The following is a 20195-nucleotide window of genomic DNA, read 5'->3' as shown; positions in this document are numbered from 1 at the left end:
TATGGGAATCTGTTGAACAGCTGATGAGAAACATGTGGGGAATCTGAAATAAACTTTTTTGTTCAGTCTTTCTACAGCCCTTGTACTGGTGAGGGAGTGTTGTACTGGTGAGGAGGTATTGTACTGGTGAGGGGGTGTTGTACTGGTGAGGGGGTGTTGTACTGGTGAGGGAGTGTTGTACTGGTGAGGGGGTATTGTACTGGTGAGGGAGTGTTGTACTGGTGAGGGAGTGTTGTACTGGTGAGGGGGTATTGTACTGGTGAGGGGGTATTGTACTGGTGAGGGGGTATTGTACTGGTGAGGGGGGGTATTGTATTGGTGAGGGGGGGTATTGTATTGGTGAGGGGGTATTGTATTGGTGAGGGGGGGTATTGTATTGGTGGGGGGGTATTGTATTGGTGGGGGGGTATTGTATTGGTGGGGGGGTATTGTATTGGTGAGGGGGTATTGTATTGGTGAGGGGGTATTGTATTGGTGAGGGGGGGTATTGTATTGGTGAGGGGGTATTGTATTGGTGAGGGGGTATTGTATTGGTGAGGGGGGGTATTGTATTGGTGAGGGGGTATTGTATTGGTGAGGGGGTATTGTATTGGTGAGGGGGTATTGTATTGGTGAGGGGGTATTGTATTGATGAGGGGGTATTGTATTGATGAGGGGGTATTGTATTGGTGAGGGGGTATTGTATTGGTGAGGGGGTATTGTATTGGTGAGGGGGTATTGTATTGGTGAGGGGGTATTGTATTGGTGAGGGGGTATTGACCTTTGTCTGACACTCTTCTACCCTTGACAACAACAGCATAAGTTAGCTAGACTATGCATCATCATAACTTGAGTGTGTCCACTAGCTACGGACACACACTCATACCTAACACACACCTGTCTTCCAGAGTGATTCATACTGTAGATAAAAAGGGAAAGTGCCGCCAATCACTTACAGCCACATGTTGCAAAAGCTCTTACATTCTAATTAGTTAGCTGTTGCTTAGGAACCAAACATAACTGCGTCGAGCAGAGGAAAAAATATGCATCATCCTGAAGAGGTGTGTGTGTGGTGTGTGTGTGGTGTGTTTGTGTGCGTGTAAGAGAGTTATTGCCCTGTAGACATTCTTGTTGAGTAACGTGACACTGAAAAGACGATGAGTAGGATGATGAAGGTGTAACACAGCAGCTGTGGTCAGTGGTATATTTACAGTTTGGCCAGAGCTGTCCCGTTCTGAAAGTTCCCGGAACGCCATGACACCCCCGCCACAGCCGGTGTCCGGTAATTGTTCACAGTTACGCGTTGTGCTGTTTATTTCTGATAGTTTTCAGAGCGACGAATGCGCCCGGGGGAAACAGATAAGCATCTCGCCGGGTAATAATCAATTCCTCGCCCAGCAGCCAGCTGTCAATATTCCAACACAGCAGACAGTTTGCCTGCATATAACTCTCCTCCAGTTAAGAAAATATTGTTTTGACGTTTCGCCTGTTTTTGTTTGAATAAACAAGCAGTGACTCAAATATCTTTTTGTTCTCAACTGTTAATTTTTGTTGTTGTTGAGTGTGTTAATCTAAACCGCCAGCTCTCTGATGTGAAGACCGTCGTGTTTTGGTTGGACTAAAACGTCTGTTGAGTGTTAATCTAAACCGCCAGCTCTCTGATGTGAAGACCGTCGTGTTGGGTTGGATTAAAACGTCTGGTGAGTGTTAATCTAAACCGCCAGCTCTCTGATGTGAAGACCGTCGTGTTGGGTTGGATTAAAACGTCTGGTGAGTGTTAATCTAAACGGCTAGCTCTCTGATGTGAAAACCGTCGTGTTGGGTTGGACTAAAACGTTTGGTGAGTGTGTTAATTTAAACGGCTAGCTCTCTGATGTGAAGACCGTCGTGTTGGGTTGGATTAAAACGTCTGGTGAGTGTTAATCTAAACGGCTAGCTCTCTGATGTGAAGACCGTCGTGTTGGGTTGGACAAAAACGTTTGGTGAGTGTGTTAATCTAAACGGCTAGCTCTCTGATGTAAAAACCGTCGTGTTTTGGTTGGAATAAAACGTATGGTGAGTGGCTTAATCTAAACCGCTAGCTCTCTGATGTGAAAACCGTCGTTTTTTGGTTGGAATAAAACGTATGGCGAGTGTGTTAATCTAAACGGCTAGCTCTCTGATGTAAAAACCGTCGTGTTTTGGTTGGAATAAAACGTATGGTGAGTGTGTTAATCTAAACCGCTAGCTCTCTGATGTGAAAACCGTCGTTTTTTGGTTGGAATAAAACGTATGTCGAGTGTGTTAATCTAAACCGCTAGCTCTCTGATGTGAAAACCGTCGTTTTTTGGTTGGAATAAAACGTATGGCGAGTGTGTTAATCTAAAACGCTGGCTCTGATGTGAAGACCGTTGTGTTGGATTGGACTAAAACGTATGGTGAGTGTGTTAATCTAAACCGCCAGCTCTCTGATGTGAAGATCGTCGTGTTGGGTTGGACTAAAACATATGGTGAGTGTGTTTGATTGAATGTGGCACTTAGTCTGTTCCTAAACACAGAGTTAGCATCACAGACGTCCACAAACAAAGACAGACCAGGAGGATGCTGGGATATCCTGGGCATGCAAGGCCTGGTGATTTATATTAGCTCATCACATGGTATCCAGGGGAATGGTCAACTGGCAGCGGAGAGGCAAGAGGGTAAGGCATGAACACACACATACCTAGTCCCACCCTAACCGGAACCATCCCCACATGTCTGGACTACCAGAGGAGCACGACGAGGTGGTGTTGTGCCACGTTACAGTATGGCGTCTCTGGTCTTCTTCTCCCATTCGGTTCTCCCCTCCTCTCGCTCCTCTCCTGTGGCCCAAACACAGCCCCGTTCCCACACCTTCACAGGCCAAGCCCTAAAGTATACACTCTGATTCCTGAGCCTGCCGCCACGCAGCGCCGCTAACCCACACAGGAGACAGGTTTATTTTCTCAGCACAGTTTGTCTTCACTCATCAGAAACACCCAAACAAAGAGGCAGAGAGGAGGAGAGGGGAGGTAGAGACTGGGAGGGGGTGAGGAGAAGAGAGGAGAGATGGGGGGGGGGGCAAGAGGAAAATGAAAGAAAGGGGAGAAAGGAGAATGAAAGAGAGGGAAGAGAGTGAAAGAGGTGGTGGAGGGGGGGGGTTGTGGCTGCTGTTGCTGCTGAGACTTATCAAAACAGCTCCTGCATTCTTGCTCAATCACCCGGCGTCCCAGAGGACTAAACACTTCTACCACTGTTAACACCAGGGTAAACACTGACAAGTGGCCTGTCAGGACCAAGGCTTTACTGCCTGCCTGCCTTACCGCCTGCCTGCCTTACTGCCATATCCGCTGCCTGCCTCAACGCCTTCCCGTCTCACGGACGTACAGCCTGCTTATCTTACTGCCTGCTTTATTGACATATTGCCTGTCTGTCTTATTATGCCTGGCTTACCGCCTATCTGTCAAATTTCCTGGCTTACCAACTCCCTGCATGTCTTACTGCCTTACCGTCTTCCTGCCTCCATACCTTATTCCCTTACAGCCTGCCCAGATTACTGCCTTACCATCTTACAGCCTGCACTTCTGTATTGCCTGCTTCTTTACGGCCAGTTCTCTCAGGGTGGTGGGAGGTAATATCAGGGTTATATCAGATGTAAAATAAATCTCTATTAAAAGCAAGTACAACACATATTTCAGGATCCTGGGAAAATGCTTATGATCCAAGGGCCACTAGCTCTCGGCCAGAGACACAATGTGGAATTTATGCTAATCGCTAACAGAATGTTTCTCATGTAAATACACTATCACTGATTATTGTCTATCAAGAATCAGCGATACATTTGTTAGCAATGCATTTTTCATTTTTAAACGTTTTGGTTTGCTGAAAAAGTAAACCTTTTGTTGAATTTTGGGGACTTTGTAATAAATTTTGCAAGCTTGCCATACTGTTCATTAAAAGGATTTGAGTGAATCGCTTGTTTGCATTGTTCTGTGTTTTAATAACATTAATGTCAGAGACTGAATATACAGTGCCCTCTGTATTTATTATGACAGTGAACCATTTCTTCGATTTTTGGCATTATACTCCAGAAAGTTTGGACTTGAAATCAAACACTTACTGAGGTTCAAGCATGGATCCTCAGCTTTTGTAAACATTTCACCATTTAGAAAAGAGACTATTTCAGGGCACCCAAAGTTGTGGGACAAATTATTATAATGTCCAAATCAAGCACTTATGTCCAGAATTTGCCTGCATATTCTTTCGCATGCAATAATTTCCTCCTGATGTCTGTGACCCATTGACCCAACCAGACACTGGAAGCTGTTAAGGGGAGAGACACAGGGAACAGATATAGGTGTAGTGGCTAGGGCCCTGGAGGGCGTTTATCAACAAAAATACAGTAGAAATGGGGGATACCATCAAAACTTAAATTCAAACCGCGGGTTAAGGGATTCTTTTATTCTCCCCTGATGACGGGCTTCAAGTATGCCTCATCAGGGGGTGGCAGCAGAGCTACCGTCAAGATAACTTTATTTAAATTTTTCTGGGCCTCATGGGAGTGTTTGTAATGAAAAAATAATAACTTTGAAACCATGTATGCTATTCAAAGAAATACAGGGAATGCAATTCCCTTTTGCCAAAAAATGTTAGTACAACCCTACATTAACAATCACATAAAAAAGCTAAAATTAGAATCAGGTGCCGCAAAACACATGCAAATGATTAGGGAATTAGAAAGTAGCTTGGGAGGGTCCAGCCTTCCAAAAAGATTAGAAACCTGGTCTGGTTTGGTCTTAAACATAATGGTGTGTGGTAAATCATCATGCAAAAATCAAAAGACCTATCCGAGGCACTCAGAAGAAAGATTATTGATGCCCATGAGCCTGGGAGGGGTTACAAAGCCATAACTAAACAATTCAAAGTACACCTGTCAAAAAGCTTAAGCTGAACCGAACATGGATCTTGCAACCAGACAATGATCCAAAAACACAAGAAAAGCCCCAACAGATTGTTTCCAAAAAGAAGAAATGCATGCAAGAAAGCCCTCCACCATGACAACGGTTAAGCAATACTGTAAAGAAGAGTGAGCAGTTGATCTAACAGACTGATATTTACATGAAACTGCTACATGAAGTTGTTTCAGTCAAGGAGGCAACACCAGCTATTTCAACTAGGGGTGTATGTATTCTTGGTACACTATGATAATGCTTTTCTGTTAGACCCGGTTGCCTTTATTTGTCAATAGTGTTGAAGTGAGGACTACATTTCCATAGTTCACAAAGCAAAGAAGACCACTTTCAAGGTGTGCTTTCTCACATTATTATATTTTCTTAATTGTGATATAAAAATAAAAATAAAAAATCCCCCCCAAAGAAACTAAAAAAAAAACAACAAGTGAACAGAAGCTTAGTGATGATGTTACCGGGCCCACAGAGAAGTTCATAAAAGGTCAGGTGGCCCTTAAGGGTCCAACTACTGGCTGAGCTCAGAAGCCAAACAGGGTCCGTCCTGGTTGGTAAATCCAGAAACATAGACCCCTGTATCCTGTTGCTGCCTGGCTTTTGCAGCTAAGTAGTGCCCATGATGGAGGGTTTCTGGAGGGTTGCTTCTGAAAGGGGTGGGCAGGCCAGTAGGGGCACTCTTCGCCCTGCGTATGTGTGAATCAAATGGCATGGCTATCTGTAGATTCTTAATACACTAAATGTATACAATCAATAATGGATTTTGTGATGGATAACAGCATCAGCTACTGTAAATTACTGTAATGTAAATGTTAAGGGCTATATGCCAACACGTGGAGCCACCATTCCTCTAATGATTGTTCGGTGCACTTGATAAAATGATCGACGATAGATCGATTTGCATTCTGTCAGCTAAGTACTTGTGCACAAGCCTTTAGAAAGATCGGACTTTGGATAAATCAAACAGACACTTCCTTAAAAATCTGTTTCCTGAGAACTAGTTGGTTAACGCAGAACTGTGTTAAAGTCCTGCATAACTGGACAGATGATTGATTAGGTTCTGGGTCGATATGGGTTGAGAGATGAGATCAAATCCAAAACAAAGCGCCCGTACCTCAATATGTTGGCTAAATCTCCCCTCCCTGCTGACATTCAAAAAATGCAAACACCTGCAAATGAAGTTTTGTCCAAAGCACTGAAACAGTGGCCGCTCGTTACCTCAGGCTGTTTCGTGACGGATCTACAGTAGCATTTATGTTTAGGCAGTCTGTCCATGAGAGAATACCTACGAGCTGACCAATGTGCTGCCATAACGCGGCTACTTCAGAAACACTCCGGTGCTTCAGCTTCCCGTAAACACGACAGACAGACGGAGTAGAAATAAGTGGTGCTTCCCTCCGCTAGCGTTTCCATGGGGTTTAAGAGCCTTGCCCGGCGCAGGGCTTCAGTGTCCTTCACCGTTCATAGTGTTTCATTCAGTGGACGTAAACACGCCGTGGTCGTGTCCAGATGAGAAGGGCTGTGATGGCAGGATTATTAAATACAGGTTATTGTTCTGCCAGATGAAGAGGTTTGTAATAGCAGGTTTACACTCAACCCCAGCTGGCTTACACTAATCAAATGGATATAGTGTTTAGCAGGGGAACAGGACCTGACGACTTTTTCCAGAAAACGTAAAAAAAAAAAAAAAAATCCCTACCCAAACACAACAGCATTCTTCCACTGACATCGCCAAACACACGCCATGTGTTGACACTAACAACCTCTCAGGACCGTCAGAAAAACAATATTTAAGTTTTAAATAATGAATCATGTCCAGCTACATGTATACAGCCACGACTTAAAAACATGTGCTCCTCATGAGTCAGAGCACCTTGGGTAAAACATAAACTATACGGGAGAGTGTGTGTGTGTGTGTGTGTGCGCTTGCATTTGTGTATGCGTGTGTGTTTGTGCACTTGCAAGTGTATACCTATGTGTGAGTGTGCATGTACTGATTGTGTGTGTGTGTCTGTGTGAGTGTGTGGCTTCCAGATTGCAGACTTGTCTAAAACCAAGGCAATGCGACCAGTACTGCTGTGGGTCAGAGGTCACGGGCAGCCAGGCAGTGTGGACAGGGCTTCCTCTAACCCAAGGTATCTACATATTATTTGCCTTTTAATTGTTTGAATCCTTTGAACTGTAATGTGATTCAACCCCGTTTTAAATGTTTGTTTCAAACCTCAGTGGGAGATCCAAAGTCCGCGGAGGGGGAGCATGTGCTGGTGTCGGGAGGAGCGGTCCCTGCACTGGAGCGGACTGGGGAGGAGGGGGCGGGGCCCGCGGAGGCGTCTGGGATTGTGGAGGTCTGGCGAAGGATACCCCTTTTCTCCAGGCGGGCCCAAGTGGAACACCAGGACAGGTACAGCTCATACAACAACTGGACCTAAGGGGGGGGGGGGGGGGGGGGGGGGGCGGGGCGGCACACAGAGAACCAGATCTATAATTACAGAACATATTCAATTGCATTTCATCCTGAGAAGACAGCAGGCCTTTGCAGAACAGAACAGTCCTCCTGGATCAGACTTAAAGGAGAAAAGCCATTATTTATAAACAACTACATCACAGAGTTCTTATGTACTCTAGGAATGAAGTTATGACATCGGAGATGATTACCTTGATTTGACTTGGCTTTGTGTAGCCACACTAAACAGGGAAAGCAGGAGGGGGGAACTGGAGAGGCGCTCAAAGGGGGTTTGTGCATATGGGTGTGTGTGTCTGTGTGTGTGTGTGTGTGTCTGTGTGTGTTCCTGTCGTGCTATGGACTAAGAACCTTAGCACCTTTAACTGTTGTTGGTACTGAAATGGAGAGTGCCGTAGAGTTACAAGCAGTGTCATCCATTTCCATACGGATGACAGACGATTGACCACATTTTAGGAGTAAGACTAGAGTTGAGGCTGGACTTAGACCCAGAATTGAGGCTGGACTTAGACCCAGAGTTGAGGCTGGACTTAGACCCAGAGTTGAGGCCGGACTTAGACCCAGAGTTGAGGCCGGACTTAGACCCAGAGTTGAGGCCGGACTTAGACCCAGAGTTGAGGCCGGACTTAGACCCAGAGTTGAGGCCGGACTTAGACCCAGAGTTGAGGCCGGACTTAGACCCAGAGTTGAGGCCGGACTTAGACCCAGAGTTGAGGCCGGAGTTATAGACCAGAGTTGAGGCCGGAGTTATAGACCAGAGTTGAGGCCGGAGTTATAGACCAGAGATAAAGCTGGAGTTAGACCAGAGTTGAGGCTGGAGTTATAGACCAGAGTTGAGGCTGGAGTTATAGACCAGAGTTGAAGCTGGAGTTATAGACCAGAGTTGAAGCTGGAGTTAGACCAGAGTTGAAGCTGGAGTTAGACCAGAGTTTGGCAAACATGGGTTCAAACATCTGAACTTACTATTTATAAAAAAAATAATCTGTGTGTTTGTGTATACGTGTTTTAAAATACACTAGCCAAAACAAATGTTTGAGCATTTCAATTTTATTTGAGTATGTAAATAGTCAACCAGATTGTAATTGTTTTGTGTGTGTGTGTTGGGACCTGAGCTGTGCTGAAAATTTCAGCAGCACAGACAAAAAATATTCTGACAAGTACTATTTCACATACAGCTCCGGAAAAAATGTATGAGTCCACTGCACCTTTTTCTTTCCTTTCCAAAATAGTTGAAAAGGAAGGTTTTGAGTGAGGAACAGAAGGGTTAAAATCAAGAGACCACTGCAAATTGAACGCTTCTGTTCCTCACTCAAAACCTTCCTTTTCAACTATTTTGGAAAGGAAAGAAAAAGGTGCAGTGGTCTCTTAATATTTTCCAGAGCTGTATTCAACTCTAGAACTTGAATTTTCACAGTCTAAAAAAAAGAATCTGAAAGTTTTGTGAGAGACCTCTCTTCCCCCAACCAGAAATCCCAGTGTTGTGCTCTGAGTGTAGGTATATACAGCTCCGGAAAATTAATAGACCACTGCAACTTTTTCTTTCCTTAACAAAAAAAAAGGTGAAAAGGACATCTAATGTAGGATGTGTGCTCTTGGGAGGACCACGGTTCTAATATTGGATGTGCGCTCTTGGGAGGACCACGGTTCTAATACTGGATGTGGAAATCAATGACTATGACTGGCTTCAGGAATTTGATTGGCATCCACGCAGTAACAAGAATAAAGTTATTTTTAGAAGAGGGAAAAATCAAAAAAACAAACAAAAAAGAAACAGATGGTGAGTAAAGTTTTAATTGATTTTCAGACCAGTACTTGACTTGTATCGTTTAGGTAAACGGACGCACTTGTGTCTTAAAACGTTAAAACAGTGGATCGATGTATCATGTACACAGCCTAGCAGGCTGGAGCACACGGACACACACAACACATGAATAAGCAGGAATCAAAGGAAAAGCGCAACAACACATTTCAAACATTTCCAGGAATTAAATGCTAACGCAAATCCAGAGGAGACCAACAGCTGCCCTACATACCGACCTGGAGTTCTGCTAACAGGGTAGAGGCAGAGGACACAGAGCCTGGAGCTCTGGGTAAGCATAAATATGCAGAATGTGCATATGTGTGTGTGTGTATTTGTGTGTGTGTGGGGGGGGTTGTGTGTAGGTCGGTGTGTTTGTGTGTATGGGAATGGCAGTGTCAGTCAGCCAGTCAATAAGTCTGTTAGCTTTACCACATGTAGCTTGGATGTCCCAAGGAGTCTTGCGGATTCTATTGGCTGGGTTCAAAGGTCAGGCCTTTTTGGATCCTCCCGCTGAGTCATTTTAAAATTAAAATATATTTTAGTGCTATTAAAGGTAGATAATTTGGTTGTGTTTATTAGGGTTTTGTCTTTTGGTAGAATACAGAAAGTGTTTTGGTGGAATAGCATTTAACTACTGCGTTACGCTTTTTCTTTATTCAGGGTTTGTCTGAGGCAGGTAATTCTTGCAAAACTTATGTTTAAGATAAGGCAAATATCAACAACAAAAAAACTTTTAGCAAAAGGAATTAGAATAGTGTTTTGGATTGGAACCAGGGGCTATGATCAGATGAAAATAAAAATACAGCTATTTGACCATGCACACCAGCAGTGGATTTGGGGTCAGAAGAAGGATGTACATACAGAGAACAACCTCATAATCCACTGCAATTTGGGGGGAAATAAATGTATACATTGACACGTGTAATTTTGGTTGATTCCCTCGAATCAATAATGAAGTACAACATACTCCACACATTGGAACATAACAATACAGCTCTCAACCAGGGATGTTCACTACAAACATCTTCGTTTCATCATCTTCACCAAGGATGCCAACAGAAAGGGAGGTGACCGTAAATATACCTCCATCAGTGTTCACTGGGTGGGTTAGAATTCACTCAGGACAGATTCCCGTTGTGGGCCGGGTTAACCGTTTTCCCTACAGTAGGCCCTCGACAGTTTAATATGATGGTGAAATGGGACGTCAAAGCACTCCTCCAGCACCGCTAGTTCCAAATGACACCCTACTCCCTGCAGTGCACTTCTCCACTGGGTCCCTGGTCAAAAGTAGGGCACTATGAGAGCATAGTGGGGCATTTGTGACACTGTCTGCCTTTCCATCCCCCCGTCTGACCACTTTAACGCAGAGCCACTTCACATGTCTGCTTACAGCAGCTAGAAGTCAACAGGCCACAGACCAGCCACAAGATCAGACCCACCGGGCTTCTAAAAGAACTGTCCGTCCCAAATGCACCCCTATTCCCTAGACTCCACTAGCTTGGAGCAGAACGACAGGGAGTGGGGTGTAATTTGGAAGGCCTGCGTGGTGAGATGTCAGTGAAGAGGGCTCACCTTGGGTGTTCTGACTGGCCTGACGCCACCAGGCTACTGCCAGGAACACAGCAGAGAGCTGGTGGTCTCCCCTCTCCTCCCCCTCCCCCTCCCCCATCCTCTCGCTTTTTCTCAACTCTCCATACCCCTCCCTCCGTCACTCCTGACTTCAATCACTCCGTTTTGCCTCTGTTTTACTCTGAGTTATTATTTCTTGTCCTCCTCCTCTCTCTGTCCTCAGTCAACCGTGTCTGCCTGCTGGTCGGCATGGTGGCTCCTAACCTACAGTACCCACCTCTATCAATCTATCCTTCCACCCCATCTCCCTCGGCCCATTCTTCTGTCCCCCCTCCCCAGCCCCCCAGCTCGCTGCCTCAGTCCAGCAGCTCTTCATCAGTTCTCACAGAAGAGAACTGGGGACATCAGCCTGAAAGCATACTAATCACACTGTGCTTGTCCCTCTGACGGCGGTGTGAGGTCTCGTTTCTTCTGCCTCCTGGCAACACTTCACTAAGAACTGCGGTGGGGCCTAATGGGTATTAGGTTAAATCGACTCCTGTTGAAAATTAACCGATCGTTTGACACTTTATGGGGACGAGAGTAAAGCAAAGTGCCTCTCATTATTTCGCTCGGTCTCTCAAATGTTTCCTCCGTTAAGCTAGATTGTTAGACCGGCAGTTTCAAATCCCTCCTACCAGACTTCCAGGCATTTCATATATTGTCGTAGTCCTGAACTAATTCAACCGATTCTCACCCAGGCTGTACACCACACTCAGCAACACACAATCACAACTGCACACAACTGGAGCCACCTCTCTGGTCAGTACACAACCGTACACAGTTCTGTGCATCATAAATGGGCAGTAAATTAGTGTTACCAGTTCATTTTACATGGCTCTGGTTCATGACTGCTGGACACGCGCCTTAACACACATAAACGCTCAGAAAAGGCTCCGATCAAATATCTAGGGAGGAACTTGTTGGATACCATCATATAAATCAGGCATTTGAAATAGTATTACATTTGTAATGATACAAATGTCTGGGGACAGCTGAAATTCTCAACACAGCATTCTCGGGTTGTTACGGATCAGAAGGAGATAGTGAGGAAGGTTTCCACTCTCTACACAGAGGCACCGTCCCAACAAAACCAACACTGTGTGCCTCCTTTCTCCCTCTTTCGTTCCATCTGTCTTTCCCTCACTATTTCTTCATTACTTTCTCTCTCTCCGTTCCCTTTCCCCACCTCGTCGTTCCCGCCCTCTCCTGCCCTCCCTGTGTCTGTCTCTCTCTCATATTCCCTCCAGTTATTCAAATTGAATTAGATCAAAAATGAGGCATGTTGTTTATGGTTCTAGATAAACAGGATGACATACCGTGTTTTGCCAGGGAGCAGAGCGGTCCGCTTCAGCCCGCCAGAGAATGTTTCACTGTTTCCAGAATCCTCCATGAGGGGGTACAGAACACTGCCGAGCGTAGACTGATGGACGGGCTAGTCTGGGCCACGGGGACAAACTGCATGACTGGCTGGTCCTGACCGACTGCCCGTCTGTCCTACTACATATGCGCCTGTCTCCGGTTGCATGTCTGTCTGTCTGTCTGTCTGGGGAACTTAGATGTCTTCAGCCGCATCCCCTCCACTACACCAGAGGGGGTTCTGTCTTCATCCCCTCCACTACACCAGAGGGGGTTCTGTCTTCATCCCCTCCACTCCACCAGAGGGGGTTCTGTCTTCATCCCCTCCACTACACCAGAGGGGGTTCTGTCTTCATCCCCTCCACTCCACCAGAGGGGGTTCTGTCTTCATCCCCTCCACTACACCAGAGGGGGTTCTGTCTTCATCCCCTCCACTACACCAGAGGGGGTTCTGTCTTCATCCGCTCCACTACACCAGAGGGGGTTCTGTCTTCATCCCCTCCACTACACCAGAGGGGGTTCTGTCTTCATCCCCTCCACTACACCAGAGGGGGTTCTGTCTTCATCCCCTCCACTACACCAGAGGGGGTTCTGTCTTCATCCCCTCCACTACACCAGAGGGGGTTCTGTCTTCATCCCCTCCACTACACCAGAGGGGGTTCTGTCTTCATCCCCTCCACTACACCAGAGGGGGTTCTGTCTTCATCCCCTCCACTACACCAGAGGGGGTTCTGTCTTCATCCGCTCCACTCCACCAGAGGGGGTTCTGTCTTCATCCCCTCCACTGCACCAGAGGGGGTTCTGTCTTCATCCCCTCCACTGCACCAGAGGGGGTTCTGTCTTCAAACCCCTCCACTGCACCAGAGGGGGTTCTGTCTTCATCCCCTCCACTACACCAGAGGGGGTTCTGTCTTCATCCCCTCCACTACACGAGAGGGGGTTCTGTCTTCATCCCCTCCACTACACCAGAGGGGGTTCTGTCTTCATCCCCTCCACTACACCAGAGGGGGTTCTGTCATCATCCCCTCCACTACACCAGAGGGGGTTCTGTCTTCATCCCCTCCACTACACCAGAGGGGGTTCTGTCATCATCCCCTCCACTACACCAGAGGGGGTTCTGTCTTCATCCCCTCCACTACACCAGAGGGGGTTCTGTCTTCATCCCCTTCACTACACCAGAGGGGTTGCTGTCTTTATCCCCTTCACTACACCAGAGGGGTTGCTGTCTTCATCCCCTCCACTGCACCAGAGGGGGTTCTGTCTTCATGTGGAGCTCCCAGTACAGCATTTTGTTTTGCCAACTCACTGATTAGTGACACAATCTCAGTCTTAAAGCATGATTACTGTTGATTTGAGATCCAGTCTGCCGCCTTTGTGGAGGTCATGTTGGTCCAGCAGGAAGGGGATGTCTCTCAGAGAGAGCAGGGGTTTTATTGTGTGTGTTGTTGTGTGTGTGTTTGTGTGTACTAACCTGTGGGTTGGAGGCTTTGATAAGCAACGGCTCCAGGTCCACATGCAGGCAGACAATGAAGGCATGTCGTGCGTCCGGGCCTGCAGCCTGCGGCCTGTGGGAGGTGACGGCCAACGTGGAGGTCCAGCCCATGGGCTCCAGGAGACCCAGGGAGCGCTGCTGACCCAGGAGGGTGTAGACGCTGAAGTGGCTGAGCGTCACGGTCCACGGGAAGGCGTCGCCTGCAGGGACAGACGGACAGGTCGGGCAGGGGAGGAAAGGGCGATGAGGTGAGACAGGGAGAGCTGCAGGCCCAACGGAACATCACAACGTTGATTCTGCTGAACTGACAGTTAGAAGATCGGTTAGCATTCAAAAGAACATTCTAAACCACCGTTAAAATAACTGCATCTTAATACGCCTTAGAGAGTGTTCCCATGAGGTAACCAGTCAAATCACCAGCGCTCCTTGTAGCTACAGTAACCAGAGCTCTACACAGCTACAGAATAATATTCAACTCATATTTCTATTTCCTCTTCAAGCCGAGATTTCAGAGGAAAAAGCATTCATCAGGATGGTTCTGTTGACCCCCAACAGGCGGAGAAGAGGGTCTGGTCGAGGCACTAAGACAGCCTAGCATCTAATGGGTTAACGTTGGCCGCCCTGATGTCATTCTTCTCCGACTGAGGAGTCCCCAGCTGGCTGACAGCAGGAGGTGGCATGGAGGACACACACAGGCAAAACACACAGACACACACACATACACACACAACACAGGGCGACAGTTCTACCACACAACACAGCCAGTTCTGCTGCAGGGTATTAAACACGAGAGATGAAGAGCTCTTCAAAGCAAGGGAATGAATTACTTGATGCACGGGCTGTTAATTTTAACTGCATTGCTGACAGACAGACCACTGATGTAACTGTTTTTGCTGAGTTCTTAGCTAATCTGCATGCCCAAGTCTGATGTCATTAGCTTGTGAGGGAGGGAGCTTAAAACGGGTTTCCTTTTCTGTCAGAGCCAAGTGAAGTATTTTAGGAGAAGGAGAGGCGTGGTTATATAAACTTCAGACCCACCTGGTACGCACACGCACACACAAACCTACACACACACTGAGTCTCTGAAGGCAAAACATGAATGCGATTTATAATAACCTACCCTAACCATGTACAGGATAACATGTGTAATAATGACATGTAATATCTTATAATAACCTACCCTAACCATGTACAGCATAACATGTGTAATAATGACATGTAATATCTTATAATAACCTACCCTGACCCTGTACAGCATAACATGTGTAATCATGACATGTAATATCTTGTAATAACCTACCTTAACCATGTACAGTAGAACGTGTAATAACGACATGTAATATCCTGTAATAACCTACCCTAACCATGTACAGTATAACATGTCTAATAACAACATGTAATATATTGTAATAACCTACCCTAACCGTGTACAGCATAACATGTGGCACCATGAATGGAGGCACCTCCAGAGGTCCTGCTATAGCAGGTGTTATAACATGTGTAATAATATCTTGTAATAACCTACCTTCCTCCAGTATGGGTCTTGAGACCAGGAATGGGAGCTCCTGCAAGGGCTCCATGTACTTGTGTCCAGCGGAGAGCACCGTGATCTGGGGGAGACAGACTACCAGAGTCCCAGGCATGGTGGCCTGGTTGTGGTACCAGCTGCGGACGGTCCCAGGGATGTCTCCACAGATTATGGTGCTGGGCGAGGGCAGGCTGTCGTTGGGCAGGAACACACAGCACGACTGGACCTCGAGCTTGAAACGGAAAGAGCAGAACATGGAACTACATCAGACTAACAGCCTATTTACTGTATTACATAGGCTAGAATAAGTGCTGGACTGGTCTAGAGCTGGTGTTAGACTAGGTCAGACCAGTTGTTGGCACTTGTGTTTTAAGACACAAGTGCCAGACCAGGTTCTGGACTGGGTTGGAGCAGAAAAGAAAGCAGGGCATGTCTGAAGGCCAGAACAAGCCTCAACATCTCCAGAAAGTGTGGTGACACGCAGCCTAGTCAGTGAGTTGAGCCAGTACCCAAAAGGTTGCTGGTTTGAATCCCTCAGCAGGCATGTCTAAAAAGTATAGCACAGCAGTTAACGCTAAATGAGCCAGAAAGGCCAGAAGGCTCCAACTGACATTCTGGTGACTTACAGTTAGATGACAGAGTAGAAACACCAACACACCAGTACCGCTGTCCTTGTGGGGACCAGAAAACAAAACAAATCCCAACACAGGAAGTTGACTGAGGGCTGCAAAATGTCCTAATAAGGGCAGTTCCTTCATGTTTTACCATCCTTGTCAGGACTTCTGGTCCTGATTTTATCTGTCAAACCAAACCACGAGAAACACAAGACAGAATGAAATGTGCCTCCATAACGTGGCTTGAGCCATTCCAGTCAGATATTGTTACACACGTCTCATTAGCCTTCAAAGACGCATTCAAAATCCCAAAACTCACACACTGACACGCACCGCTGTTGGCCTTTAGAGAGCGGCACGATAAAGACATCGCCACGGGTCCATCGGGTCTGGCCCAGTGCTGATCTTAACAGGGTTAAGCTGTGGAGCAAGCTGATACACAGAACCAGGGCTTAGCGCTGTGACAAGGTCTGAACACTGAGACTGGAGATAAGACTATACTGGAACACCTTCCCTTAATCAGCCACATTACCACAAGACCCAGAGAGAAAGAGAGAGAGGGGGAGAGAGAGAGAGTGAGAGAGGAGGACACCGGGGACATCAGAATGGCAGTTCACTACATTTCTGCCTGCGACTATACAGTGAGTGAGATTCTAACAGACCAGCCAACTAGCACGTCTCACACTATTGTTAATTTAATATTGTATTAATTATAATTAATCATTATCATGACTGACCATTTGACCATCTTGATGATTATGTACTTTACAAAATGTTTTATTATTACCAAAGAACACTATCACAAAGACAATAAAGCAGTTTTTATTTTAATGGAACAGAGGGCAGGAGAGAGATGAAGAGAGAGGGATGGAGGGATGGAAAGCCAAAGGTCTGCCATTAGCAGGTTTGGATGAATCATTTCACAGTACTAATGTCCTATAGGCCCAGAGAGATTTACTCTAAAACCTTTTGGTTTCCACTTCAATATGGATCTGATGGTCCACTGGTTCTGCTGACTGTGTAAATATTACTGTGTGGTAGTTTTATACATATTAATATCAATTTATAAAACAAGATCAAATTATAAAATAGAACTGCATGACCCTAGTGGAGGATTTAAAAGAACAAGCCCTTGGTTGTTTAGAGGAGTGGTTGAAGCCCTTTAATAGGAGAACAGTGTGTCATGGAAAAGACTCGGACTAATACCAATCCATGTCTCCTGCTGGACAGTAGATTAAAAAAAAAATTCCAAAAAAAAACTATACTCTCACACACAACTCAAACTGCAACTAACCATAAGGCCATCAGGAAGGCTAGAGAAGCCGAATGGTGAAAAATACAATATTATTTGTGTTTCTTGTCCGTGACGGTTGCCAATTTGTGGGGGGAGATTAAAGCTCAGCATGGAGGCTTAAGTCTCTGTGGAATATCTGCCAAATCAATGTCTCGTGAGGAAAACAGACCAACATGGAAATACAACATTATCATTAACATGACTAGAAGTAACAGGTGGCGTTTTGACCTGCTGCTCTTAGGTCCAGTCGTACCTGGTTCGCCGGAGTGTCTATACATGACCTAAAGGCCGTGTCAGCAATCAGTGACCCTGGGAGGTCAGGACATGTTTCCAACTAGAACTAATGTTGTGCTTGAAGAGGTCCAGATGAGTCACACAGACAGAGAGATAGACAGAGAGAGACAGAGAAAGACAGAGAAAGACGGAGAGAGACAGAGAGCGAGAAAGACAGAGGGAGCGAAAGACAGAGACAAAGTGAGAGAGAGAGAGAGAGAGAGTTTTCCCATGTCATGCTTAGTCATAACTCATTACTACACTATACACATCATATAATAAAACAGAAAAAATGCCTTGTGCATAGTGCGTATTGTTATTATGTGTTTTACAATCTATTTCTTCCATTTGTTTTGGCAGTGTAAACAATAGTTTCCCACTGAAGTTGACAGAGAGAGGAGACGTGGAAGAACTACTATCACAGCCTGTCTTTGACTAACACATGACAAGTGCCATTAGAAGAGGACAGCTGGCCAGTTCAGGTCTCAAGGGACCCGTCACTTACACATCACTCCCAGGGGTGATGGGGTCACCCAGGGAGACGAGAAACCGCTCTGAGGTCCACCTCATGTTAAACCATGACTGAGGGGTCACCCAGGGCAGACAAGGACAAGCTTTGAGGTCACCAAGGTAGACGAGGACATGCATAGAAAAGTCTAGTACGGGGAGATCCAACTAGATGGGGGAGAGAGGGAGGAAGATACTGACTCAGGTCAGAATCCGCAAACAGAATCCCTGAGATGACCGAGAGGGAGAGAGACAGTGGAGGAGTTGAGAGGGAGGAGAGGAGGAGAGAGAATTGAGCGGGAGAGAGGAGAAAAACAAGAACAATGGAGAAAGACAGGAAGATGGAGTGAAGGAGATAGTGAAAGAGTGTGTGTGATAGAGATTAGGGCTGACTGTCAAGGTTAGGGGTTACACACTGAACTGATACCTTGAGATGAGGTCATCAGTTATTACAGGGTAATTCTTGTGCGTCCCATAGGAGAGGATAACTACAGGGTCAGTTCTGTGGGTTCCTATAGAGAGGTTAGCTACACAGTCAGTTCTGTTGGTTCCTATAGAGAGGTTAACTACAGGGTCAGTTCTGCGGGTTCCTATAGAGAGGTTAACTACAGGGTCAGTTCCGTGGGTTCCTATAGAGAGGTTAGCTACACAGTCAGTTCTGTTGGTTCCTATAGAGAGGTTAGCTACAGGTTCAGTTCTGTGGGTTCCTATAGAGAGGTTAAATACAGGGTCAGTTCTGTGGGTTCCTATAGAGAGGTTAGCTACACAGTCAGTTCTGTTGGTTCCTATAGAGAGGTTAACTACAGGGTCAGTTCTGTGGGTTCCTATAGAGAGGTTAGCTACAGGTTCAGTTCTGTGGGTTCCAATGAAGAGGTTAGCTACAGGGTCAGTTCTGTGGGTTCCAATGAAGAGGTTAAATACAGGGTCAGTTCTGTGGGTTCCTATAGAGAGGTTAGCTACACAGTCAGTTCTGTTGGTTCCTATAGAGAGGTTAACTACAGGGTCAGTTCTGTGGGTTCCTATAGAGAGGTTAGCTACAGGTTCAGTTCTGTGGGTTCCAATGAAGAGGTTAGCTACAGGGTCAGTTCTGTGGGTTCCAATGAAGAGGTTAAATACAGGGTCAGTTCTGTGGGTTCCTATAGAGAGGTTAGCTACACAGTCAGTTCTGTTGGTTCCTATAGAGAGGTTAACTACAGGGTCAGTTCTGTGGGTTCCTATAGAGAGGTTAGCTACAGGTTCAGTTCTGTGGGTTCCTATAGAGAGGATAACTACAGGTTCAGTTCTGTGGGTTCCAATGAAGAGGTTAGCTACAGGGTCAGTTCTGTCTGTTCCTATGAAGAGGTTAGCTACAGGGTCAGTTCTGTCTGTTCCTATGAAGAGGTTAGCTACAGGGTTGTGGTGGTATTAGACTGGTGTTGAACAGCTCATAAAACAGGCTGCTAGAATGCACAGGAAGGATATGTCTCTGTGTCGATCTCCCTCACAATGGCGTGAGAGGTGGGGTTAGAGGTTAAGGGTTGGGGGTTAAGCAGGTGTACTGAAACAGTGTGTACTATCAGACAAGTGTATGGCTTTGGGTTAGATTTGTAGTGAGAAAGCCCAGGGTTCAATGTATTACCAAACTGCCAAAAGTTCACTTATTACACCAGCTTTATTTTTAACCATAATAGGATAGTGGAAATGTTTTCCAGTTGGGGTAAAATTGTGGCAGGGCTGCTGTTTCCACCGTGGAGAGAGAAGGAAAATCTCAAAGTGTTGTGGCACTAATAGTATCTGAAAGGCAAGTGGTCTAATTCTAGAGTGGAATATCGCTACACCTACCAGGAGGTCACAGAGAAGTGGAACAAGGAGTTTAAAATAAAACAATGACATTGATGGGTGGATCTGGAACAGAAGGGGACCACTCAGGTAGAACTCAAAACAAAACACAAGGTCACCAGTGTGGAAAACAGGACGTAGGAGGTACATGTATGCATGTATGTATGTATGTATGTATGTATGTATGAGGGTGGAGAATAGTAAGAGGTATGTCAATGGTTATATGCCTGGTATATGGAAACACGTTCGCCATTCAGTTCCATGCTTTTGACCAGAACCATATGAAGGGAGTAGTTTCCCTTTAAAATACAGTCCAATAAAGGGAGTAGGGTCCCTATAGAAAAGAGCTATATGAAGGGAGTAGGGTCCCTATAGAATAGAACTGTATGAAGGGAGTAGGGACCCTATAGAATAGAGCTGTATGAAGGGAGTAGGGACCCTATAGAATAGAGCTATATGAAGGGAGTAGAGACCCTATAGAATCGAGCTGTATGAAGGGA

The 20195-nt window shown here is 45.9% G+C and overlaps 1 protein-coding gene across 6 annotated transcripts in view; it reads right to left on the bottom strand.

The window, feature by feature from the left end:
• Positions 1-20195, bottom strand: part of LOC105023524 (vacuolar protein sorting-associated protein 13B) — a 366155-nt gene that overhangs the window by 161093 nt on the left and 184867 nt on the right. For all 6 annotated transcript variants that reach the window (XM_029113576.2, XM_029113574.2, XM_029113577.2 and 3 more), the window contains exons 23-25: positions 15187-15421; positions 13641-13861; positions 7162-7365 (exon numbers count right to left, since the gene is read on the bottom strand). In XM_029113576.2, coding sequence (XP_028969409.2) covers positions 7162-7365; positions 13641-13861; positions 15187-15421 — 660 coding nt within the window. The remainder of the gene's footprint in view (positions 1-7161; positions 7366-13640; positions 13862-15186; positions 15422-20195) is intronic.

Source organism: Esox lucius, chromosome 16, assembly GCF_011004845.1.
Source record: "Esox lucius isolate fEsoLuc1 chromosome 16, fEsoLuc1.pri, whole genome shotgun sequence".
Taxonomy (NCBI): Eukaryota; Metazoa; Chordata; class Actinopteri; order Esociformes; family Esocidae; genus Esox; species Esox lucius.
Note: the sequence above shows the minus strand (reverse complement) of the source record. Positions and strands in the feature narration are given on the sequence as shown.